The sequence below is a fragment of the Cynocephalus volans genome, chromosome 16 (assembly GCF_027409185.1).
Source record: "Cynocephalus volans isolate mCynVol1 chromosome 16, mCynVol1.pri, whole genome shotgun sequence".
Lineage (NCBI taxonomy): Eukaryota > Metazoa > Chordata > Mammalia > Dermoptera > Cynocephalidae > Cynocephalus > Cynocephalus volans.
In genome coordinates this window covers 4,144,773-4,170,536 of record NC_084475.1, presented here as the reverse complement: position 1 = coordinate 4,170,536, position 25,764 = coordinate 4,144,773, and the positions used below count along the sequence as shown (strand labels likewise).

At 53.4% G+C, this 25,764-nt stretch overlaps 1 protein-coding gene across 1 annotated transcript in view; it reads left to right on the top strand.

The window, feature by feature from the left end:
* Nucleotides 1–261: 261 nt before the first annotated feature.
* CACNG4 (calcium voltage-gated channel auxiliary subunit gamma 4) overlaps nt 262–25,764 on the top strand; it is a 58,158-nt gene continuing 32,655 nt past the window's right edge. The window contains exon 1 of the mRNA XM_063081377.1: nt 262–481. Within this exon, the coding sequence (XP_062937447.1) occupies nt 262–481 (220 nt within the window). The remainder of the gene's footprint in view (nt 482–25,764) is intronic.

Below are 25,764 nucleotides of genomic sequence, written 5' to 3'. Positions count from 1 at the left end.
GGCGGCGGCGCGGGCCGAGAGGGAGGGGCCCCGGCGGCCCGCGCAGCTCGCACTCGCCGCCGCGCCTCGGAGTTTGAGCCCGGCGCGGCCCGAGCGCACGCACGCCCGGGGCGCGGGGTCGGAGCGCGCGGCGCGGCGCGGCGCCGCCCCCCGGCCCGCGGCCCCCCAGCCCGGGCGGCCCCCGGAGCGGCGCGCGGAGGGAGCAGGGCGAGCGGGCGCGGCGGGCCGGGCCGGCGGGCGGCGGACTATGAGGCGCCCACCATGGTGCGATGCGACCGCGGGCTGCAGATGCTGCTGACCACGGCCGGAGCCTTCGCCGCCTTCTCGCTCATGGCCATCGCCATCGGCACCGACTACTGGCTCTACTCCAGCGCGCACATCTGCAACGGCACCAACCTGACCATGGACGACGGGCCCCCGCCCCGCCGCGCCCGCGGCGACCTCACCCACTCGGGGCTGTGGCGGGTGTGCTGCATCGAAGGTACTGCTGGCCCCGGCCCCTCCCCGCGACACACACAGACGGACACACGGACACACACGCACACACAGCCCCGGGCTTGGGCTGGGGAGGGGGTGGGCGCGGCGCCGGTTCCGCGCGAGACACAAAGGAGCCGGAGCGGGCGGGCGGGTCCCCTCGCGGCCAGCTGTGCTGTGCACCCGCTCGGGTCCCTCCCCGCTGGGCACCTCCCCGACACACCGATCCCACTAACTCTCACTCGCACACCCCTTGTCACACGCACAATGAAACACACCGAAACTCACGCGCGCGCGCAGCCTGGGACCCGAGCGATCCCCGGGGGCCCGCGCCGGCGCCCCGGGGGGCAGGTGGAGGCTGGCGAGGGGGCGGGAGGAGGCTGGGGTTGGGGGAAGCGGACGCGGGAGGAGGGGAGGGAGGAGGGGGAGGGGTTGCTTGGCAACCGGTGTCTGTGCGATTGCTATGGGAACTGGCCATCCTGGGGCGGGGCCGGCCGGGGGCTGGGGGCTGGGCTCCGAGCGCGTCTCGGGGAGCCGGGTCGCCCCATCCCGGCGCCCGCCTCCTCCTCCACGGGGCCGCCGGCGCGCTCCTCCCTGCGCGGTGGGGGGGCCGTGGGGGGTGACGCCGAGTCTGGGTCGCGGCCCCTGGGCAGGGCGGCTGCGGGAGGCCTCCGTGGGAGATGGGCGTGCGCCCGGGCGAGCTGCTGTCGCTCGTGGGCAACGGCCTGGGAGGGGCGTGGTTGCCCCTTCGAGGAGGGCCGCTGCGACCCCAGGCGCGCCCTGAGGCCGAGTGGTAGCTGTGGTGAGGTTGGGATGCCTCGCGGGGCTGGGCTTGCGTCCCCCTGACTGTGGGGACGGCTCCCTGCCAGGGACGGGCCCGGACGTTTCCAAAGCCGAAATGCGCTGGGTTTCAGCGCGTCCCGGGCGCCCTCCTGCCCAGCCGCGGCGCTCGAACTAACAGGTGGCCGTGGAGGGACCGTCTGGTCCCGCCCAGGCTGTGGATAGGTCTGCCGCGTGGTCCTGGCTCTCAGACTGAGGACCGGATGGGGGGAGTTGGGGGAACGTTCCTTTGATTCTTCAAGCGTCCTTGGACGGAGTTTCCTCGTTCTGTTTCTGTAACCTTTTCCCGCGTGTGAAGCCCGCCCCTCGGTACCGAGGACGTTCTCCCACACACCTGGCCTTCCCGGCTGCGGCCACAGCCCCTGCAAACAGTTCCGCGGAGCTGGATCCGGGGGAGGCTGGTGGGGAGCTCTTTAAAGGACAGCACTTTTCTGGCCGCATTTGAAGTCCTCTGGAGAGAGACTTTGTGAAACTGGGTCTGCTCGGTGAAGTCGAACCTGCCCCCTTTTACCCCCCAGACCGTGCTCGTTCTCATCTGGAATCCTGCCCACCTCTGTCTCCCACATACACTCCCAAACTAGGCTGCTTTATCCTTCGAAATTCGGAGCTTAATGCCAGAGCTAAGCGGACCAGGTCTTCAGGTAATAGACATGTGCAATCAATAGTTCGGGAAACTGCCACACAAAGGAGCGGGAGCGGGGGGGCCCACAGTCACACCCTCCTCTTTTCTTTTGAAAAACATCATTTCTGGTGTGCAGTTGCTCAGATCAGGAACACCTACTCCTCTCATCTGGAGAATGTTCCCACGTCACTACCTGCCACAGCACCTGAGCTTGGTACAGAGCAGAGGCTGCAGAGCCTGGGTGTTCTACCTCACAAGCTCCACTGGGTGCCATCTGTGTGCATGATAGGTCATGCCACGTCCCCACCCGAAGTCATGCGGTGACCCAGAGCCCTCCAGTTTCCCAGTGAAAATTGGAACTACCTCCTCCCTGTTAGCAAGCCTGGCCTGCCAGAGTGACTGGAATGCCTCTTTTATTAATTCCTCATTCTAATTAGGATTGATGCTGCATTTAACATCTTGCCAGCTGCCTCGAGTCATTTGCACTCCGGTGTTCATCAAGAGAACCCCAAGCTGATCTGGGCAGCTGGCTCTGCTGGCAGAGAGGGCCATCTGGGGGACTTCACGAAAAGAACTGGACTGCTTCGGTCATTCCCCAAAGCTCAGGGGTTCTGAGGGTCAAACCAGGTCATATCCAAGGGCCAGAACATCCTTAGGGGAACCAAGGCTGGGAGAGCTGGTTTAAGATTTCTTGTTGTGGTTAGAGCCATCCTGAGAGTCCCTCAACCTGGGTGGGAACTGCCAGCTTATCTCACAAAAGTACATCAGCTTGCAGCCAAGACACTTCCTATGATGCCTCTGCCTGCCAGCCAGTGGCAGGGCTGAGACCCGGACAGCACATTAACCCCAGGCCACTCCCTTGGGGGAAAACGGGGGGGTACCTCCATGTTGGCTTTTGTGTGCAAAATGCATTATTTCCACCTGTTCTCTAGCAAAGTACCTCAAAGCATTACATCCAAACGAAAATGAAAGAAAAAAGAAAATGAAAAGAACAAACCTTTGAGCTGAAACTGAAGAAATTCTGCAGCAGACATCTAATAAAGCTCCGGGTGCAGGGCGAACTCTGAAGGGTTTGCCGGCAACTTGCAAGCAGCAGTCTGGGTTTCCTGGTAGTTTCCCATACAAGGTGTTGCCGGGCCAGGAGAGCCCGGCCCTCTGTGTGCCCCAGGCGTCCACACCAGCTGGCAGGGCCGCGGGCTCCCAGCTCCACCAGAGCTGGCCTTGCCCCTCCTCTTTCGACCCTCCAAAGCAGGGTCTCCCCCCTTTACCCGCCGCTCCACTGGACAAGTGTCAAAATACTCAAGTGATGCAGAGCCTTGTGCCTGTTACTGCGTGGCGTGCTCACGACAGCCCTGGGCGGGCACGACCTTCACCCCCATTGCAGATGAGGCCACGAGGCACAGAGATGTCCAGGGACTTGCCCAGAGACACCCAGATAGGGGGAGGCTTGGCCAGATTTGAGCCTCTGTCTTGCTACAGAGCTCTTCCTGACACCTCATCCTGCCATTTCCCAGCCAGCTTCTGGGTTGCCATTAAAAATAGAATCGAGTTCTTGGCTACCCAGTGGAACCCAGCTCTAAGGTTGGGCTGGCGGCAGCATGAAGGCATTTGGAAGTGAGAATGTACAATGGATACACAAATTGCATGACACGTTCTCTTCTCTCTCTTTCTGTCTCGGTCTCTGTCTATGTCTCTCTTTCTGTCTCTTGGTCTCTCTCTGTGTCTGTCTGTCTGTCTCTGTCTCTCTCCTTCGATTGTGTTCTGGACTAGGTTGTCCTCACCACAGTCAGTCCCCTGCTCTCCCGTTTCCTGAGACCCTCACCTCATTCTTTGTATCTTTGGTGACACCCAGCCAATAGTGGGGACATAGGAAAGAGGTAGTAAATCTTTTTCAACCAAAGGCATCATCAACCAACATTTGTTCAATCTCTAATGCATTTTGGAATTGGGGGGGTATACAATGTAATCAAATGCCATAGTGCATGTACTGTGTGCCAGCGACAGAAGACCCCACGCAAACGTGGAGGAGAAGAGGATACTTTGGGCCCAGAGGGCAGCAGCTTAAGGCCACATACCAAGGCCCCCATGCCCAACATTGGCTCCAGAGCACTCACTGGAGCTGCTGAGGCAGGGCCCATGCAGACCCCATCACTGTGCTGCCATCAGGAGAGCTCTGGGCGTGGCAAAGCTCAGCCTCAGCAGTGCCCCTCCCCTCCTGCACGCCCCACGGCACCGATAGACAAAGCTGCCTCCAGCACACTCACAGCTCTGTCAGAGCCTCGGGGTGGCAGCCTTGATGCCAGGAGTGGCCCCCGTGCCTACTTTGAGCCAGCTCTGTGCCAGGCACTAGTGGGGGAAATTAGAGGAAGATTCTAGACCCTGAGAGTCAGAGAGTCATTTGCCCCAATCATGTTCACCTTTCTCACCTGGGTAGCATTCCTCAGACCAGTGTACCCAACCTTTATTCGCACCATGGCACACAGAAAAAATATTAGCCCTGTACCCTGGGGGAGGGGAAGGAGAGGACAGCCAAGGATGTCCACCCAGGGGCTTCAGCTGGCCCAAGCCCTGCCCAGCTGCCCATAGGTGGGGTGGGAGGGGCACTCTTTCAGCACACCTGGAACTCTTTCATGGTAGGTCAACCTAGAAGCTCTGCCTTAAACCTGAGACCATCCAAATAACAGCCTTTCTCCACCTGCTCCAGGCCAGGCACTGGGCTAGGAACTTCTCCTATCTGTGTTTTCTTTCCTTTTCTCTTGCAATAACCTGTAGGCAGCCTGTCCAGTCAGGCCCAGGTGAGTGCAGGCACACCTTCCCACTGTGCCAGTGCCACCGGCTAATAACTTCACCCTGGGGCCCTCCTTTGCCCTCTGGGGTTAATAATAACAGCCGTCACTTATTGAAGACCTTCATGTAGGACTCATTCGTTCATGTAATTGCCAACAACACTTCAAGGTAAATATTAATTATCTGTCTTTTATAGATGTAGAAAATGAGGCTTAAGACGGCCACAGCTCCTGAGTATCAGGGATGCCACTTTGTTGATCACAGCCAAGGCTGAACATATGAGCTCCTCCTTCCACTAGATCTCCCAGGGGGTAGTTCTTCATTAGAAACACACAGACTTGGGAAGGGGAAGGTAAAATGGGGTTGTTTTAGTCAGCTCAGGCTTTCATGACAAAATATGATAGACTGGTGGCTTAAACAACAGACATTTACCTCTAACAGTCCTGGAGGCCAAGTTCAAGGTCCTGGCCTATTCAGTTCCTGGTGAGGGCTCTGTTCCTGGCTTGCAGATGGCCACCTTCTTGCTGTGTCCTCACATGGCAGAGAGGGAGCTAGCTCTTCGGTCTCTTCTCAAGAGGGCACAAATTCCATCCTGAGGACCTACTACCCTCACGACCTTATCTAAACCTAATTACCTCCCAAAGGCCCCTTCTCCAAATACCATGGGTCACATTGAGAATTAGGGCTTTAACATAAGAATTTTGGGGGACACATTCAGTCCATGACAGGGGTATTCCTTCCTGTCCCTGTTCCATAACTGGTGCTCACGGGGTCCTGAAGGTCCCTTCTCATGTTCACGTTCCCTTAATGCTCTGTTATGTCTCTTCACTACCCTCCTCTCTTCTTTACACCTTTCTCTCATCTTATAAAGAAACATCAGCTCCTTTTAACTGAAGCCAGCTGACTTAGGAGGAGCTGGGTGTCTTGGTGGTCCCTAGCCTGGGGATTGACTTAATGGCTCCTCTGCAGAGCTGGCTTTGGAGGAACCCCATATCAGGGGCTTCAGAAAAGCTCAGTGGGAAAATCATTAGGTCTTTAAAATAAATCTCCTGTGTGAGTCTCCACAGACAGCCCAGACTCTGAGGATTTCCTGGACATAGTCACAGAAGCACAGAGTTGAAGGGGCCTCAAGTCGTTGGATCCAGGGTCTCAGAGGTGAGGGAGGCAAAGTCCAGCACAGCTGAACTGAAGCAGCGATATGCTGTGAAGAGAGCCTGGTGGGCCTCTGTATCCTTATCTGAAAATGGGTCCTGGATGATCTGGAACATTCCTATCACCACCGACTTTCTGCCACTCAAGCCCCAGAGAGCCCCCACCCATAGCTTACAGGTTGAACCCAGTTCTGCATGGCCTGAAGGCAGCGTGACAGGAGGAGGGGGTTTTCTCCAGCTGGAAGAGCCTTTGCGATTACTTAGCTCAGTGGTTCTCAACCTTTTTCTGGCAAACACACGCATATACATAACTGGCCTGCCTGCCAGGCATGCTTCTGTTCATTCATTCATTCATCGGACACATGCTCACTGACCACCTGGTCTGTGTCAGACACGCCAGGCTCTGGGTCACAGCTATGGACAGAACAGACAGGTCCCCGCTTCCTGGAACTGACATTCGAATGGGGTAGTTGGCACTTTGCTGATTTGTGTTATGGTGAAAATAGAATAGGGGTCTGTGCAGGGAGAGGCTGGGGACGGCTGGTGGTGCCGTGCCCAAATTGGGGAAGACAGAAGAGGCAGTTGTGGGAAAGAAAATCAAGGGTATGCCCATGGGGGCTCTCAGATTCTGACACCAACACCTGACCCCCAGAGCCAAAAGTAGTGCCGTAAAGTTCCATGGGACATAACTCAGAAGCACCACGATGACTCGTGATAGCCTCAGGCATTCATTATTAACTGCCCCTCAGGACAGGATGGGGCTTCTCAGCCTCAGCACTGTTGACATTTGGGGCTGGGTCATTCTTTGTTTTGCAAGGGGAGGCTGTCCTGGGTGTTGTAGGATGTTTAACAGAACCCCTGGCCTCTGTCTACTAGAAGCCAGGAGTACACCTTCTCCAGTCATGATGACCAAAAATGTCTTCAGATGTTGCCACATGTCCCTGGCCTAAGAGAAGCATCATTTAGGTCGGTGGCGGGGCAGAGGGTGCAGGCTGATTCCTGGTAGCTGGTAGGAACGCTGCTCACTTCTCTTCCCTTTGAGAAAGCCCACGGAACACAAGTAAGGGGGAGCGAGCCTATTCATGGAATGGTCTGGTGTCAGCCGTAGGTGCTGGGGCTCCGTCCTTTATTAATAGCGATGCTTACCCTGCCCGCGAGGGCCCCGCCGGTGTCCACCTGCACTGAGAACAGCTGTTGGAGCCCAGTCCTTATGCTGCAAGCAAAGGAAACTCAAGACCCATGAGGCAGAGTGACTTACCCAAGGTCACATGGAACAGAAGCGGGGTGGGGGCTGCCTGTCCAGGACTCTGCCCCCCACAGCCTCCCCTTGGGCTGGGACTTGAGGGAAGGTTGGGCCGCAAACATCCACCAAAGCAGGGAGCTGCAGCAATACATGCAGAAGGATGAAGAGCTCATTCCTGCTGGTCTGTCATGTTGCAGGCTGTCACCTCACTCAGGGTTAACCTGCGCACACAGTCAGAGACACACCTGCCCTCCCGACAGCCTCTCCCTCCATAAGGACCTTCTCCCATGGGTGCGTGCTCCCCTGGGCACAGCTTCAGAAAGGGAATGAGCTGGTCCTACCCCCCTCCCCACCCGAGAGGGGCCAGGTTGGGTCTGGCCCGGTCAGCCTTCGAGCCCCCCTACAATTCTTCATCCCCGATGGCACCCTTGGAAGTGCCACATGAAACCGTCTTTTCTGACCTGCAAGTCAGGATATGGTAGCAGATGAAGGACACTTTTTTCTAGCCTATCAATTTCTTCATATGAAAAACTTTTCAAAGCTGTGAAAATTACATCACATGATTTTACTCTGTTTCGTTCTGCCTCCTCCAACCAAAAGTGAAAAGAAGGAATAAAAGGAAAAGATAAATAATAAAAGAGGTGAGGGACTGGGATGGATGTAAAGATAAGAGCAGGAAAATAAGAAGATGGTTGAGTCCGGTTAGTGTACACAATGCCTGCTGCCAGGGCTGGCTGGATTGCTAGAAGTAGGCTACGGACTTGTCTCTGAGCTTCCTGGGGGCCGGCAAAAAAGATAAGAGCACGACTAGGTGTAAGTTCACAGTGTGCATACAATGAAAGGGAATTGTTCCATAAGAGAAGCCCAGCTCTTTCTGATGCAGAGGTCTGGAAGAAATGCAGTCTGGGTCTCCTTACACCAGGGCCATTCTATCAGTTAAAGTGGTGGGAAAGGCAATACGGGGTAGAGGAAAGTGGCCAAGTTGAGGCCTTGAGTTCAAATCTCAGTTTTTCCGAATAGCTGTGCAGCTTTGGGCAGATTAGTAAACCTCTCTGAGTTGTTAATGTTTGTAGAAAATGAGATAAGGCAGCGAATGGGAAAGTGCCCAGCACACACCTGCAGACTAGGTGTTCCCCAAGTGAGTGCTTGTTAGGATATTAATGGGTGGCATTGGGACTGCCCTTGCATCCCACGAGGCTCCTGGTGTGAGCCATTTGTGTCCAACCAGATGGAGCCAGATGAGGCACTCAGCTGCCAACCTCCAGCGCACACAGGGGACCCTTCAGCGAAGCTCCAGTCCTGTGCCTCACAGACACCTGGCTCTCTGCTGCTCCCAGACAGCACAGAGTGTGGCCTCACACTTGGCCAAGTGCGGCCTTGGCCCCAGGTCTCCTATCCCCTCCATGCTCTTGGAGCCAAGATGGGGGCAGGGGAGCCATCATGTTGGGGTTTGTCAGACAGAAATGTGCTTGGGTCAGAAGAGTCCTCCAGCTGTTTTTTCTCCCTGAAAACATCAAGACCAGTCCGCTCTGATGTCTGCCCCCACTTGCACCCCCTCCCCACACTTCTCTCCATCCTACAAGCCAACAGTCTCCATGAAGCCGACCCCAGCTCCTTCCTTGGACTTTGCAAGCATTTATGTCCCCCAGCCACAGGTGGCTTCACTGTGCATGGGCTTGTTCGGGCTTCGGATTTTAACTGGAGCTGCTGTGGCCCCTCCCCCACCCATCACACACACACATGCCCACACGCACACAGACACACACACACACGTATGCACGCACACACACACCGCCTCTAAGGATTGCACACCTAAAGCAAGGCCTCTGCTGTCACCATATTTAACCCTCCTGTGCCTACTATGGTGACAGAGGCAGAGGTGCTCAGCAGATGTGGCTCATTTGTCCCTCTCTCTCCCCCACCATCGCCCCATCTCTGAAAGAGAGTGTGGAAAGGCTGACAGAGCCTGGGAGAAAGCCAAATGTCAGCCTCCCCAGCTCACCTGCCATCACCTCTGTCACCTCCTGGCCCCAGGGATGCATGAAGGGGGCTGGTCACTCGTCCCAGCTCACCCTGTCCTCCCCCGTTGGTCCACATGGAAGCGCAGCGTCAGATCCCCAGCGCTGAAGTCACACAGACCTGGGTTTGAGTGCAGACTATGCCACTTGTCAGCTCTGTGTCCTCAGACAAATTATCAGACTGCTCTGGACTCTAGTTCCTTCATTGTGAAATAGGGGCATTGTAGGGTCAGTCCCTGGGGTTGTCGTGAAGGTTGTATGAGAAAGCGCATGCAAAACACCGCTCCTGGTGCCGGGCACCTTGTGAATGTTCAAACATATCACTGCTTTCTCCCCATTTCCACGTTTCCTGAACCTTGGAAATTTTCCCAGGAGAAGTAAGTCGCCCAAACTTTGCAGCCGACCTAGCGAGGCCCTGGGTCAGCTCCCTGGCCTCAAGGACCTGAGAATGGGAGAAGCCATGCCTCCCCCGGTGGAGACCACGGTGCTAGGTCCTCACCTCTCAGAGGCAGAACCACTCTGAATGGCTTCTGTGAGCCGTAAAGCCAGCCGCTGACGCCCTCAGTTAGGAGTGGGGATAGGGCTGCACCCAGGCAGCGCTCGGGGTGGTGATGGCGGCCACCCAGGCGAGTGTTCCCCGCATCGCATTCTCTGATGCAGTGAGTTTGCCCACTGCCCTGGCCTGGCCCCGAGGAGCCAGCGAACCTCGAGCAGTGGGGACAGGAGCTGAGCAACCCTGCTGATACCCAGCAATAGAGACAGCAGGTGTGAGGGGTCGTGGCCTGGCCCATTCATCCCACCAACACCTACTGGGCACCTGCTGCACCTGCCAAGAGCCAAGGCTGCGCCAGGCGTGACGCACAGCTGTGAACTCCCAGTGTTGCAGGAGGAGGCCCTGATGAAGGAGGACAGGGTGCTGGAGTGTGGAAACTGTTGGATTCCGAGTCAGGAGGCCTGTGGCCTGGTCCCAGTTCTGCCACTAACCATCTAGAAAGTCTTTGGCTTGTCCCTTAACCTAGAGCCTCAGCTCGCTTGGCTGTGAAATTGGCAAATGAGACCTGTCCTTCCCTCCAGTGTCCCTCCATCTCTCCTCTACCCTCCCTCTTCCCTCCCTCCGTCCTCTCTCTACACTGTACCCTCCCTGCTCCCCAGGGTTGTGTGAATATCTGATGAGAGGATATTTGGAAAAGTGCTGTGGAAAGGACAGTGGCTGTGCCCCCACAGAGGCACTGCCGGGGGCACAGTGACTTCAGACCCCTGTTCTTGGAAACACTCTTGGCTTTGGCCTCCTTGCCCTCTGACACCCTGGCAAGGAACAGCAGGCTGGAGGTGGCCTCGCTTGTTGGATGTGCTGCCACTGGCCTGTGGGGTCCCTTCCCTTTCCCACCCATTCAGTCATTAGTCCATCTATCCAGCAAATGCCGAGAGCCTGCCTTGTGCCCAGCACAGGGCCGGCCATTATGGAGACAAGAGAAGAGTCCCTCTCCTGTGACACTCTCCCCAGTCCCTCCAGCTCCACCTCCAAAACACACCCACAGCTTTCCCTCCACTTCTCTCCCTCTCTGCTGCTGCCACCTCCCTCCCAGCTCTGTCATCTCTGGCCTGCCTGGATGCCCACAGTAGTGTCCTGACCGGTCTCCCTGCTTTCTCTCCACATGTAACCAGAAAGATCTTGTAAAAATATAAGCCAACTCGATACCCTTCAATGAGACCACATCCCACTTGTGATGAAATCAGGCTCATTCCCTGATCTCCAAAGCCCCACGGCTCTGGCTCTCTGACATCTCCCACCCGGAGCTTGGCTGTGCAGAAGGGAGTCAGAAGGGGACATCTGAGCCAAGTCTGTGTGATGGTTGATAAGATGGCAAGGAAGGGGGCGCAGCAGGGGTGGGCAAAGAAGCCTGCATTTGGAACCCTGTGTTCGCTCTTGACCTTGGGCAAATTCCTTAGCTTCTCTGAGCCTCAATTTTCTCATCTGCAAAATGGAGACGCAATGATGGACAACCTCTACCTCATAAAATTAAATGAGATTGTGCCTGAAAAGGCTGAGGATGGGACAGATGACACAGTGACAACTGCATTTTCTGAACCAAAACTCTGAATAGACCAGGCAACAGATTTTTTTGTTGTTTTCCTAAGTGTAAGAGGCAATACGGGAGATGCTGTTAGGATCCTGAAATGTTGGCATTCATAGTTTTTTATTGGTGGGAGGGAGAAGGAGATCCAGAAAATTTAACATCAGGACTGCTCCAGAAAAATCCAGACCCCAGGGATAGGTTGTGTGCAAAGGGTGGAAAATGACCGCTGTCACCAGGGCCAGTTTCACAGGCCCGAAACTCATGTAGTCACACAGGGCCCTGTGCTTTGTGTCATGTTCTGCTGTTGCTGTCTTGAGATTCTTAATCATTTTTTAACAAGAGAACCCACATTTTCACTTTGCACCAGATATGGTAGCTGGTCCTGAGTGTCCCGTTCTGCCCTGAGAAGACTGTGATTTGAAGATGAGGGGGATGGGGAAGCTGTTCCTGCAGGGAGGTGGGGATTGCAGAGAAATGGCAGGTGGGGCAGGGAGCAGAGGTGGCTGCTGAAACCAGACCTCACCTCTCTCTCATTTTTTCCTGAGAGCCGCCACTACGCGCAGGCCACAGGCCCACAGGGGCTGCCTTGGAGAGCAGTGTTACTTAACTCTGTCACCCTCAAGCCTTGATGGGGCACCTGCTGCATGCCTGGCTTCGGGCTGTGCATTGTGGGTACAGAAAGGCCACAGGGAACTTACTATCTGTATCTGGAGACCCCAGGGCAGCAGCAGAAGTAGGGAAGACACAGTACAGGGCAGGGTGTGGCGAGAGCATCAGAACACACCCGGGTGTTAGGGGCTCCTACTGGGGGCGCTAACGAGACCTGTTTCATAGGTTGTCGGGAGGGTCAAGTGGAAAATGCATGCAGAGCTCCATCACGGGGCTCACAATAGATTTGGAAGGAACAACAACTCTTCTGACTTGCAGAGGAGGTAGGATGAGGTGGGAGGGGCTCAGATCCCAGAGTGAGTCAGCATTTGCATCCAGGCTCCGCCTCCTATTAGCTGTGGGAACGTAAGCCAGTCATTGTGGCTTCGTTGAGACTCAGTTGCTTTCTCTGCAAAATGGGATTGTTAGCAATGTCTGCTCTGCAGATCTGCTGGCAGAAGTTGAGATAAAATATGTGAGAGCTTGGCGAGGAGCTGTAATAAAGTGTTCGTGCCTGGTCGTTATTCTCATTTGCTAACTCCAAGAATACGGTGCACATGGGGACAGGGAAGGGGACCCAGAGTGAGGATGGGTCTCGGAGGAAGCGAGTCTTTGGCTCTTACTTCTCCAGGGATCCCCTGCCCACTTCTCTCCTAGCCCATATACCAAATCATGTGCAAGGAAAAGGACATGGATCCCCCAAGACTCCCTGAGGACATTTCAGGACACCCAGGCTCCCTTCCAGGGGCTGGATGATCCGGCCAAGGCCGTGTCACCACCTCATCACTCACATGCGGTGGGGGAGGATGCCCCACTCCCGCTTCCGGCTCCTTGCTCTGAAAAGCCCGGATAACAAGTGCACATTGACGGCCCAGGTTCCCCAGGGCCAGCGCGCTGTTCCCAGCTCGCATCTGAGCCCTCGCCTGAGACATTTTCTCGCTTCAGCAGTTTGGCATGTCATACAAAGGGGCTCTGATTTTTCCTGATGTCCAACTCCTCTTGCATGAAAAATGGCTTTGGTTGTCTTTCTAGCCATGGATTTCTGAGTGAGTCAAGGCCAGATGCCTGGTAGGTGGAGAGTCCCCATTTGCTTAACCGTTTGGAGGGTCTCCCTTCTGCCTTGGTGGCCCCTATGACCCCTAGCCTGTGGCCCAGCCTGCTGGCCTCTAGCCTGTTTCTCGCCCTCATGCAGTGGCTGACTTTGATGTGTCCCAAGGGTACCTCTGGGTTGGTGCCCCTCCACACACCCCCGTCACCACACCCACCTGACCAACCCGTGTGGTACCCCCTTATATGCGCATCCTCTGAAACCCAAGTCAATTTTTCCCCCTTCCCCAGTGCCTTCTCTCCTTCCTGTCTTTTCCTCCTTCTCTCCTTTCTTTCTTACTTTATTTCTGATTATTTCTTCTCCTTTTCCTTTCTCGCCTGCCATATTTAAACCACGCAAGCCCTCTCCTGCTCCCTGATCAAGACAGTCTTTTGAAAGTTCTTGAAGCATTTCGTAGATAAAAATGTATTATTTTAACTCTGTGATTATTAGGAGGGTTATTAAACATGGGGAGAAGTCTATTAAATAGCAAACTGAGTGAGTCAAAAACCCACAGATGTGGAACCTTTAAAGATCATCTGGTACGAAATAGATGTGACTGTGGCGGTGGCTTTTTTATTAGCCTGGAAAAAAAAAAATATCGGAAGGAAATTCACCGAAATATTAAAGTGGTGCTCATGGGAACTAGGAGTGATTTATTTTATCTCCTTCTATCTTTTAAAAATGTTCTACTATGTTGAGAGAGAAAATATATAAACCTGATATTTGAATGAAAGAACATCAGGCCCCAGTCTCCAAACACAAGAGTGTATGTGTGTGTTCGTTCAGCATCGACAGTATTTGTTCTCTGTATTCTGAAACGCATCCAGGAACACGCTTCCAGACACCAGGCCTGTGACTTCTTGCCAGCGTTTTATTACAGGCCACCCTGGACTTATAACCAAATTGATTCCTGGATCAAAGCCTTTGAGAGCCATCCATGGCTGAATCTTTATTTCCTGTAAGCGCAATTTACACATTGGATTTCCATCCCTAGAAATCTATCTCATACCATAAAAATGCCAAAACTGACCACTAAAGTAAGTGAAAAGAAAATAAATCCCAGATATATGCTCTTACAAACTTTTATCACATATGTAAAACGAAGTACTTAATAGAAGAGCTGTGTCGTGTGTTGTTCTCTAGGGAGGATTTTTCTGCCTGAGCCAGACTGGCCAGGATTTCTTAAAATATGAATCCAATGAAGTTTGAACAGAAGATGCTTGCTTTTTTTTTTTCTGGGAAATCTCCCTGCAGCCTGTTTAAGCATGCTTCGTTGCACCAAAAATCCTCAAACTCTTTAAAATAAAGGGTTCTTTTGTCTCAAAAAATTTTCCTTGCCAATTCCATTTGTGTAAAGTCTTTAAGAAAGTCTTTGCATGGTGAGTATGGGAGGAAGAGCCTCGTCTACTGTGACTTGTGCTGCCGCTAAAACGATTCCCTGCTCCGTCGACCCTTCAAGTGCAGGTCGATGCAGAGGGGTCAGCTTCCCTGTAGGACCTTGTTGCCAGGTGCTCAGAATTCTGCTTTTAGCTGTTAGCAGGAATCTCAGTTAAGATAAAAATATGAGTGAATGTTTATGGGGGAAGACAGGGAGGTCACAAGTCCAGCAGTCTCCAGCTGAGATTTCCAGGATTTGAACTAGAAAGTTCTCTCTTAATCCTCATCAAAACTGCTGTGCCTCCCACGGTAATGTCTGTTTCTTTCTTCTCATGCAGTCTGTCCTGGAGCTGAAAACAAAACACTCATCTTCGCCCTACAAAGCCCTTCATATTCTCGGAAGCGATGTTTATGTCCTCTTTCCGCCTTCCCATCTCTAGAGGAAAGGGAAGGAAAGTAACCTGGGTTTTTGGTTTTTGGTTTTAAACCTGGTTGCTTTCTCCAGAACGTTTCTGGCTTGAAATCAGCCAGCCTTAGGGGAGTGCCTGCTGCTGGTGCAAAGCATGAGGAGGTGCTGGGGTCTGGAGACCTGCAGGAGACCCTCCCCGCTTATCAGAGGTGGGTTGTTGCCTTGCCTGCGAGCGGGAAGGTGCCCAGGCTAGCCCTGCACGGCCATAACCCTGTTCCCTGCCCGCGTAGCTGCTTCTCCATCTGACGCTGTCCTGCTCACTTCTCTGTTTAGGATCCATAATTATGAAGAGTTTAAAAAATAAGAGCAAATATCTATTGAACACTCACAGGCAGGGTACCAACCACAATATGTATTATCTCGAGAACTTTCCGTATGTTATCTCATTTTATCTTCATAGCATCTAGCGTTTATACTATTTAATTAATTCTTTAACTATGATTTAATCAGGTATATTATACAAACGTTCCTCATGTACGATGGTTCAACTTATGACTTTTTGACTTTGCAATGGGTTTATCGGACGTAACCCCATCCTAATTCAGGGAGCATCTGGACTTACGTGATTATGTAGCCCCGTGGGAAGTTGAGGAACATCCATGCGCAGAAAGAGAACTAACACTGCGATCCTTACTATGTGCCAGGAACTGCTCCAAGCACTTTATATGTTAACTGAGTTCATCCTCAGCCACCCTGTGAGGCAGGTACTATCGCTACTTCCATTGTACAGATGGGGAAACCAAGGCACAAAGGGGTTAAATAATTTGCCTAAGGCCCCAGAGCCAGTAAGTGGGAAGTTATGATCCAAACCCAGGCTGTCTGTCTTCAAATTCCGTTCTCCTCATTCAGCTATACCATTTCCCAGTTGATACCAGTGATAGCTGCGATTTACAGAAATTTATGTGTAGGCACTTTGCAGAGGTGGCGTCGTCCTTATGATGCAGCACAGGTAATACCTCCCTTGTGGGAGACTAACCAGCCTGTGACTCAAGCCAGCATTTGCACCCAGGTCTCTGACACCAAAGCTCATTCCTGGCTCTTTCTCCAGCCCCAGGCTAAAAACTGTCATGTGCTCCTGCACGTGGGGGAAGAAGAGAGGCTGTGGGGTGGCTCAGTGTCCTGTAAACATTCCAAACAGCCCACAGTGACCCCAGGAACCCAGGTGCCACCGAGCAGGCTATGGGTGCTGGAGGAGGAGTTGGAAGTGAAGAGAGCAGCCCCCCCACCCCACAGGTGCGTCCCAGTGGTTGCCAGATGCTGGCTGTGGGCCAGGCTGGCATGGCAGGCTTCTCGGAGGTGGTGGGCAGAGCGTCGTGATCAGAACAGCGCACGATGCCGGGCCCTGAGTGTGACTCATGCAGCCTGGAGAGGGCGGCTGGCAGCAAAGCAAATGAAAATCACTCTGCCAAAGACAACTCCTTTAAGAAGACATTCACTGTGTGCTCCAAACCCCCGGAACCCATGTTTTGCAGGGGAGGCCACCCGCCAGCACGCTTTCACACCCAGATTCTGACTGTTGGCATTCACGTGGTAACTCCCAGCTCACACAAAGCAGATAGAAAGGCAGAGTCTGATCATACTGTATGCTTCCATTCATATCAAGTTCAAACGCTGGCAGAGCTAATCGAGGGTGATGGAAGTCACAAAGTGGCTCCCTTTGTGGGATATTGACTGGCAGCCAGAAGCCTCCAGGGTGTTTGCATGTTCTCTGTCTTGATCTGGGTGCTGGTTACATGGATGTAGACACGTGCTCACTGAGCTTCACTCTTAGGATTACTCTCTGTATGTTATCCTCAATAAAAATTAAAAACAAATACAGGTCTGGGGTGACTAAGACTCCAAGGTGGCCTGCCACCAGCCCTCACCTGCCCTCATCGATCCCAAACTGCTGGACTGTGTTTTCTTCAATCCTAGTCAATCCAGCTAATTCTCATTGGGAATGTGTGCACCTAGCCCGGTGCTACATTCCAGAGACTCAAGGATTCATTGATTCATTCATTCATTCAATAATTATTTTTTGCACCCAGCCTCTTGGGAACACTGTTTGACCTCCTAGAAGGAAAAAGATATTCCTATATCTGTGAATTCTGTGACTCGGAGCCGTTCAGAATGACACGACCTCCCGCTTGCTCATGCCTGGAGATCTACAGCTACATGAAATCCTCACAACCCCGTGGGAAGGGGGTTCTGCTGGCCTCACAAGGCGAAGCAGCAGAGGTGGAGTTTGACTTGAAGTTACCTTCTAGACCGTGTCCACCCCCAGGCTGCCCCTGGTCACTAGGCTGGGAGTTTGTGCTGGGCACGAGCTGAGCGCCCATGACCCCTCACCCCAGCCTCATCCATAGGAAATGCCCCACTAAGCCAAGCATGCCTGCTGAACGGAGGCCAGTCCAAAGGGTGGCAGAGCCTTGATGTGTTTTGCGTGAGGAGGGGCTGGCCCAAGGGCAAAGAATGACCTTTCTCCTCTGAGACTGCCCTCTCTCAGCCCGGGCAACTGTGATTTGGAGACAGACTGTGGGTACCCTGCCCCGGGGACTCCCACCACCAGCCCTCATCCTGCCCCGTCTGTCCCCAACTCCCCACCAGTATTCTTCTAGACCATTCAAATTCAGTAAGTGCTCATTGAGAATGTGAAAACCAGACCCCACACTGAGTCCTGAAAAGATTTCATTCAGCAAGTATATACTGAGTGCCTGCGACTGACCAAGCCGCGTTCGAGGTGGTGGGGAAAGTTCTCTTCTCAGCAGTGAATAACACAGACAGGAATTCATGTAATGATGATATTGTCTACAGGGACGAACAGTAAGCAAGGAAAGTAGGGGGTCTTGGGTGAGGCTGTGATGTTAGCGTGGCCGGGGAAGGCCTCGCTGGGAGGGTGGCATTTGATAGACCAGAAGGAGGTGAGAGAGTGATTTTGGGGGAGGTCTCAGGGACGGTTGCTTCAGGCAGAGGGGACAGCCAGTGCCCCAGGCCTGTGCGAGCCTGTCTGCCATGTTCCAGGGGCAGACAGGAAGGCAGAGTGGCTGGAGCAGGGAGCGTTGGGGGGAGAGGAGCGTGAAATGTGGGTCAGAGAGGGGACCGCAGCCATCGCGAAGGCCTTGGCCTTTTCCTCTGAGGCAGAAGCCACTGGAGGGCTTAGAGCAGAGGCCTGGGGTGCTCTCACCCGAGTTCCAACAGCACCCTCCAGCCACCTTGTTGAACAGGGTGGGGCCTACCCTTGGGTGGCTCCTAAGCAGGAGGGACTCTGCTGGGATCCTTGGTTAAGAGAAACTTGTTGCGGTGCCGTGGTGCCCTCGGCCCGGCCTCTGTCTGCCAGGGGAAGTCAGGGTGGGCTTCCCAGAGGAGGTGGGGTTTGCCCTGCGTCTTGCAGAATGTGTAGGAGTTCCCCAGGCAGGAGAAGTGCGCGTTCAGAGGCACATGTCCTCACTCGTTCATTCATTCACACATTCGTACACTTACCTGTTCATTCTTTATTCACTCAGCAGACATTTGTGGAGCACCCGGGTGAAAAATAGAATCGTGTCTTGTTCCTCAAAGAAACCAGGTCCAAGAGGGAGAGCGGGGACAGAAGGACAGCCAGCTGTTACAGTTCCATGCAGAAATGTGACATGTACATCCAAAGAGCCACCGTGGCACAGAGTGGGAGAGGAAGGCCCTGAGGTGTGAGGTGTGGGGACAGAAGTCTTCTAGATGGCAGGTCACAGGAGCCAGGTTAGAAAGGTGAACACAAGTTTGTTAAGAAAACAGGAAGGAGAAGTGGGCCCTGGACAGACCACAGGCAAAGGGACGAAGCATTGGGGCCTGCTGTTGGGCCTTCCATATTATCCAGCGCCCAATGCGTCCTGGCCCTGAGCGAGCCCTGGGGATGCACGAACACAGGGCGTGTTCTGGGATGCCTAAGACATGTGATACTGTCGAAGCCCGATGTGAGAGGGGCGCAGGAGATGGGGATGGGGAGGAAGGCAGGGCTGGAAGCTGAGGGAACCTGCCCTCCTTCACGCCATGCTAAGTAAGGGGACTGCATCTGGCCCTTGTGGCCAAGAGTTGCTGGTTGAGGCTTTCACCAAGGGATGTCCTGGGCCCCCTGTGTCTTGGGAGCTCACTGTGGCCCTCTTATGCAGGATGGAGCTCAGGGAGCAAGGCTAGAGGCAAGCAGACCTGTTAGGAAAACACTGCAAAAGTCCAGACCAGGGGTCTGACTTGAGATGATGGGATGGAGGGGAGAGGGTGGGTTGGAGACCCATCTTGAAGATAGACTGGATGCGGGGATGTGGGAAGAGAACCCACACGGGGTGCCACTGCGCATGACAGGGCACCTGGGAGGAGCTGAGCATTTACGAGGGGAGCTGCAGGCTGCAGCTCCAGGGCGAGTGCATATGCTGGGAGCAGGGCCTGACTGCGGCCGATCTGATGGTGGCAGACCGTATGATGCCCTCGTGGCCTTAACGAATTTCTTCCTTATTAAACCATCCCCACTTTACAGATGAGGAAAAAGAGGCTCAACGAGTTACAGTAGCTCTCCCAAGTGTCAGAACATGTTAGTGGCAGAGCTGGGGCTGGGATTTAATCCAAGCAGTCTGGCTGCAAATGCCACATTCCTGAGCACCACACTGCACTGCCAGGCCGCCCTCGGGAGGCCTCACCACCTTTTAGATGCAGAGTGAGAGCCGAGAACTTTTCTGGGGTGGTGAGAGGAGACAGGCAGGCTGGTACCTGCTTCTCATCAAGATAAGAGGTAGCTCTACACCCCAGGACTCTACAGGTACGACAGATCCTCTCACTGAGGCCTCCTCAGCTCTGTGTCCTGGAAGGACACCCCTGGCCGTGTCTCCATCCCGCGGTGCTGGCTGGGAGAGAATGATGCCTCCTGCTTACTGTCTGGAGACTCCTAGCTGTCATCACCCTAGGACTAAGCCCTGGAGGACCCAAACACAGTGATGAGTTGATGCTACAACCTGGATGAACCTCAAAATCATGCTGGGAGGAGGACACCAGATGCAAAAGCCCCCCGTGTCAGTTTGCTAGGGCCACTGTAACAAAGTACCACAAACTGGGTGGCTTGACCAACAGAAACATAGTGTGTCACAGTTCTGGGGACTAGAAGTTCCAGACGGAGGTGTCGGTAGGGTTGGTTTCTTTTGATGGCTGTGAGAGAGGAGCGAGCTTCCGTGGTGTGCGGCAATCTCTGGTGTGCCTTGGCCTGCAGAAGCATCACTTTGATCTCTGCCCTCATCTTCACACGGCGTCCCCCTCCCCCCCGTGTGCTTGTGTCTGTGTCCAAAGTTCTCTTTTTTACCAGGACTCCAGTCATATTGAATAGGGTCCACCCTGATGACCTCATCTTAACTGCATGTGCAATGACCCTATTTCCAAATAAGGTCACATTCTGAGGGGCCGGGAGTTAGGACTTCAACATAGGAATTTGGCAGGAGGAGGGGGCACTGTTCAACCCATGGCCACATATTTGCGTGATTCCGTTTTGTACAAAATATGAGAAACAGAAAGCCGGTTAGTGGTCGCCCGGGGCTGGGGGAGGGGATGGGAGGGACTAGTGGCTACAGGGCTCCATTTGGGGTGAAGAAAATATTCTGGAACTCAGAAACAGGGGCTTTGGAAGATTTGGTCACTTGTCTGAAGTCACATGGCTGCTAAGGGGTTAAGAGGGGATTTGTTCTTTCCATGGCAACTGGGTTCAAATGGATGCTCCTTGGACAAGTTGTTTAGATTCTCGGAGCCTCATTTTCCTCATCCACAAAATGGAGTCAATTTATCAACTTCATCCTCTACCTGTGGGAGAATTCAAGTAGATAGTGGCTGCGAGACTCACAGAACATTCTGAGTGCTTAATAAATGGTTGTGATTATCACTGTGTCAGGCAGGGTCCATCGGGAAAACAAACCACTCTATGTCTTTCGGACAGGAAATTTAATAGAGGCAGTTGATTACCCAGGTGAGGGAAGAGGCGAGAAGCCAAACAGGGCAACCACCAGGCACCCAGAGGTGAGCAGCTGCAGGAAGCCCCGTCCACCTTTACGGAAGAGAGGAAACAGGAGGAGGTGCTTTTACCAGAGTCCAGAGGCCAGACCATCCAGCAGGTGCTTGGATCATGGAGGAAATGGAGGGGTTTTCCAGAAGGACCCAGACCCCCAGAGGAGATGCAGCAGCTGCCAGAAACACTGTCCAAAGATGGGGAGAAATACCCTCACTTTTCCCTTCTTTCCACCCTCTCTTTCCCATCGGAGCCTCCTATTGGCCAAACCTGCCCAGAAGTCAAGGTCAAGGGAGCCCGGGAAATGTAGTTCCCTGGGATACAGAGGAGCTCTCGGCTGTGCATTTGGTTGGTAGGTGGTGTTTGCTCTTGGCCTCTGTGTGCTGGTTCATGCGTGGTACTGGTGTGCCCCTGGTGTGTGCACACTGCAGGTCTGCACTGAGGGAAGCAGAGCTGCAGCACGTGTGTGCGTGTGCCCCGTGTCTGCACATCCTTTTTGTGTGTATATGGCACATGCAACTGCACATAGTATGGCCACAGAGCCACCACCCTGATAGCACCCAGCCTGGCCACCTGAGTCCCATGTACAGCTCTGGGAGCATGGGAGGCCACCACATGGTATCTAAGGCTGTACCTGCTGCAGCCCGTCCCATCCTGGCATGTGGTGGACAGACCCAGGCCGGAGCCCATGCTTCAAGCCTGGAGCTGTCTCCTCCAGGGTGGCGCCTGTGACTTGGCCAGTCTGGTCATCTGGGCCATTGTGTGGATGCATCTTCCTCCTCTAAACAGCTGCCAGTGAGAAAGAGGACAGAGGAGCCAGGGAAGAGGAGAAGGCCCCTGGAACCTGCAGTGCCAGCTTTTTTTTGAAGTCAGGAAGCAGCTTTTCTGTTTTCCTTAGAAGTCCAGCTCCATCGTTAGGCCTCCTGCAGGGCCTGCCGCCTGCCACCGACCCGTCACCTCCTGTCACCACAGCAATTCATTTATCCCTTGCATCTCTGGCCACTCAGCCAGCACTGGGCCACTCATGGTCTCCAGTGCTCTCCAGAGGCTCTTGGAGGATGTGGGACATCAGGGGAGGCTCTTTGCCTCTCTCAAGCCAGAATGTTCCAGAAATTTCTTGGTGGAGGCTTTCCATACTATCATATGTAAGGCATTGAAAACACAGGAGAGTTAGATGAGAAAAGAAAGGGAGGCTGACGAGGACTTTTTCTTCCCAACATCTTGAGCATTGGGGAGTGTTCTCGGTTGAATTGTGTCCTCCCAAAAGCTATGTTGAGATCCTAACCCCTGGTAACTGTGAGTGTGACCTTTTTTGGAAATAGGGTCTTTTTGGATGTAGTCAAGTTAAGATGAGGTCATACGTGATGAGGGTGGCCCCAATCCAGTGGACTCTTAAGAAGAGGAGAGACGGACACAGACAGAGGCCTCGGGAAGATGGAGGCAGAGACTGGAGCAAGGCTGCTGCAAGCTGGGGAGCGCCAGCGAGCGCCGGGCAGCGCTGACAGCTGAGACGGAGGCACGAACCGATTCTCCTCTAGATCCTGCAGGACGTGCACAGCCCTGCCGACGCCTTCATTTTGGACTTCCGACCTCCAGAACTGTGAGAGAACAAATTTTGGTTGTTTTAAGCCACCCAGTTTGTGGTACTTTGTTATGGAAGCCCCAGCAAAGTAATACAAGGAGGTTAATTCAACCTTGTAAATAACTAACAAATTAACCTGCCACCTGAAATTTTTCCCATGTCACTCTCTAGGGGCAAGTGACTTCAAATAAAAGAAATGCGATTGTGTTAGCAGCTGTGTTGCAAACTCACAGCGTAGGCTACGAACACTCAGCTCACATAACCTTCCCACCAACTCTATCACGTAAGTACTGTTACTGTCCCACTAACAGGTGAGGAAACTGAGTCTCAGAGAGGTGAAATAATTTTCCCAAGGCAACAGGAATATCTTTATTTCTTTCTGGGTCAGTGGCTATTTTCAAGGCTGGACTGGACTCCTGAAGGCAAAGTGAACTTGTTTGGATGAGAAATATATTTGTTTTCTATGCGTCTTAACAAACTTCCAAAAACATAGTGGCTTAAAACAACAGATTTGTTATCTTACAGTTTCCATGAATTGGGAGTCTGGACATACTTAGCTGGATCCTCTGCTCAAGTCTCCAAGGTTGCAGTCAAGGTCTCGGCCAGGCTGTGTTCCTTTCTGGAGCTTGGGGACCTCTTGCAAGCTCACTGGTGGTTGGTGGAATTCAACTGGTGGTATGAGTGAAGCCCCCATTCTCTTGGAAGCCATCAGCCAGGGCTCAAATCCTAGGGCCCACCCATAGTCCTTGCCACATGGCCCCATGGGCAGTTGGCCACATGGCTATTTGCTTTCTTGTGGGCCACCAGGAAAATCTCTCTGACTTCTCCCCTCCGGTCTGCAACAGCAGAATCTTATATTACATAACCTAATCATCATATTCACAGGTTCTACCCACACTCAAGGGGAGGTGATTATACAGGGGTGCATATCAGGGGGTGGGTATCTTGGGGGGCATCTTAGGATTCTGCCCACCACAGATGGAAGGGGCTTTGGTACAAAGGGTGATTTCAGGTCAGAGAACATTGAGTTCTGGCTCTGTCCCTGACTGGGGGGTGGGGTGATCTTGGGGAATTTTCTTCCAAGCTCTTTAAATCCAAGTCTTCTTATTTATAAAAGGGGAACAATAATACCAGACTCAGGGGCTGTTATGAGGCTTAGGTGAGTTAAACCATAAAGCACTGGCAGTTGCTAGGAGCTCAGTAAATGGCAGGTCCCTCCCTCCCCTTTGCAAGCATGTCTCCTTCACAAAGAAAAACCCACTTATCTCACGGTTTCTACCACCCCTTCCCCTTCTCCCAAATGGCAAGAATCACAGCAGCTTTGTCTGGAGAAAGATGAAGATAAACTGAGTTCCCCAAACAAAAAACACTTTGGAAAATCTTCTTCTTCCTGTACTGTGTGAGGCATGGTTCTCCTCTTCCCAAAAGCCAGATCCCATCCAAAAGGGACCCCCTCCCCTCCTGGCACTGAATCAAGCAGCAGGGCGTGTGCAGGTTGGTGGCAGATGTCTTTGCTCCTGCGTGGTCACTTCATTGGTCTGTTTAGCAGCTCTGGTGTGTTCTCTTGGTTGTGACCCTTGGGAGAGTCTCCTCCTTGTTCGCATGAGCGAAGATATCCACCTGCAAGGGTGTGTTTCAGTTGTTTTGTCCCCACCCTAGTGGGACATTATCCAGACAGGGGCTGGACCTTCCTAATCAGCCCCCAGATAGTAGCCCTGGATATGACAACTCCCAATCGTTTATGATTCTTGGGTGTGTGAACAACCAGGAAAGCGTCTCTCCAGCCGAGGGCCAGCCACCTGGTATATTTCAGGACATAACCTGGCCCTGATGTTGAAGCATAGAGATATCAGAGACGTGACGGCAAGGATCTGCAGGCTGAGCTCTCCTTCCCACTGCAAAGGAGAGTTCCCATTTCTAGTCTCACCTGCCACCACGCCCACTGGAATGCCACAGGACCCTCCGCCACCCAACTCCATCCATCCTTCATGACTCACCTCAAAGGCCACCTTCCCTACAAAGCCTTGACCTTCTCCAGTTGGAGGGATACCTCCCTTGTCTGGACTCTTGGAGCACTGGGTTTGTGCCAAGACTTTGGTACCATACGTTGTGCCAGTCTCAGGTACCGGGTCACCTCACCAAGCTCCTGGAGGGCAGGGACAGTGTTGCCTCCTCTCAGGCCCTCGGAGCACCCAAGGCAGCGCACTCAGTGACTGTTTTCTGGATGAGCGAGTATGTCCAAAAGATCGGGAGGAGACAGGGGCAGGGAACCCCACGGCTCACTCTTCTGCCCTGCTCTTCTCTACTGGGAACCCTATATTGGGTCAATTGAGAATCTCTGGGATGTTGTGAAAAATTTGAGACAAGAAGGGCCTATTTGGGAGAGGCCCCACCATTCATTCATTCATTCATTTATTCAACCTAGCACTGGATCTCTGACAAATGAGAAAGTTCTCTGGACCGCACAAAAGCGACCCCGCCCCACCTACCACCACATTCACCTTTCTCAGACAGAGGAGACTGTGTTTAGCACAGCTTGAAGCAGCCTTGTCATGGTTGGATGGGGAGGGGGTGAGGTGGAAACCACCTGTATGGGCCCCTCTGAGGCGTCCTAAGGCTGCCTGGGCCAGATTCAGAGACCCTCTGTCTGGTGGGGGCTTCCTGAGCAGGTAACAGAGTGGGAGAGGGCTGTTGTGTTTGCTTTCTCAGACAAGATCAGCCCTGGAGCCCAGAGCCCTGGCTGGGTCAGCCCAAAGGTGGCCTTCCCAGGTGCTAAAGCTGCACGAGGCCCTTCCCAGGCCCTGAGTCTAATTTTGCATTTGTCAGTGTGGATTCTTTTTCTTTAAGAGGGCCTTCCAATTATACAAACTTCAGGGCCCCACAAAATCTGGATCTGCTCCATAGATGTTTTTATCTACGTTTGGGCCATAGATAAAAACATCACCCAAGCAGGACCTTTCAGGAAGTTGAGGTCCCCCCCGTGGGGCACTGTATGAAAGGAAGTAGGTGGCCTAGAATGGAAAAGTACACCCCCGGGGGAAGCCCACCCCTCTTCAGTGGGCCTCTCTCAGGCAAGTGATGTAAGGACAGGGACAGTGATCTGTCTGATCTTGCTATCCCATTGTCCCCAGGCCAGGTCGGGCACCCACAATAAGGATTGTAAGTGGTTTCCTTTCCTTCCTCAATTTTCCAGCTCCCCAGACTGTTGGGAAACATGTTAATCAGACAGACCTTTCAGACTCCAGCAGTCATAATCCCTGTGAGCAAACACAGACCCCTCAGAACCTAGCTGCTTCTGAATTCCCGGAGGGAAATCACAGAGGGAACACCCACCTTATGTCCAACATTCCCCCATGTCGCAGCCAGCCCCGTTCCTCCACCCAGGTCAGGACAGGC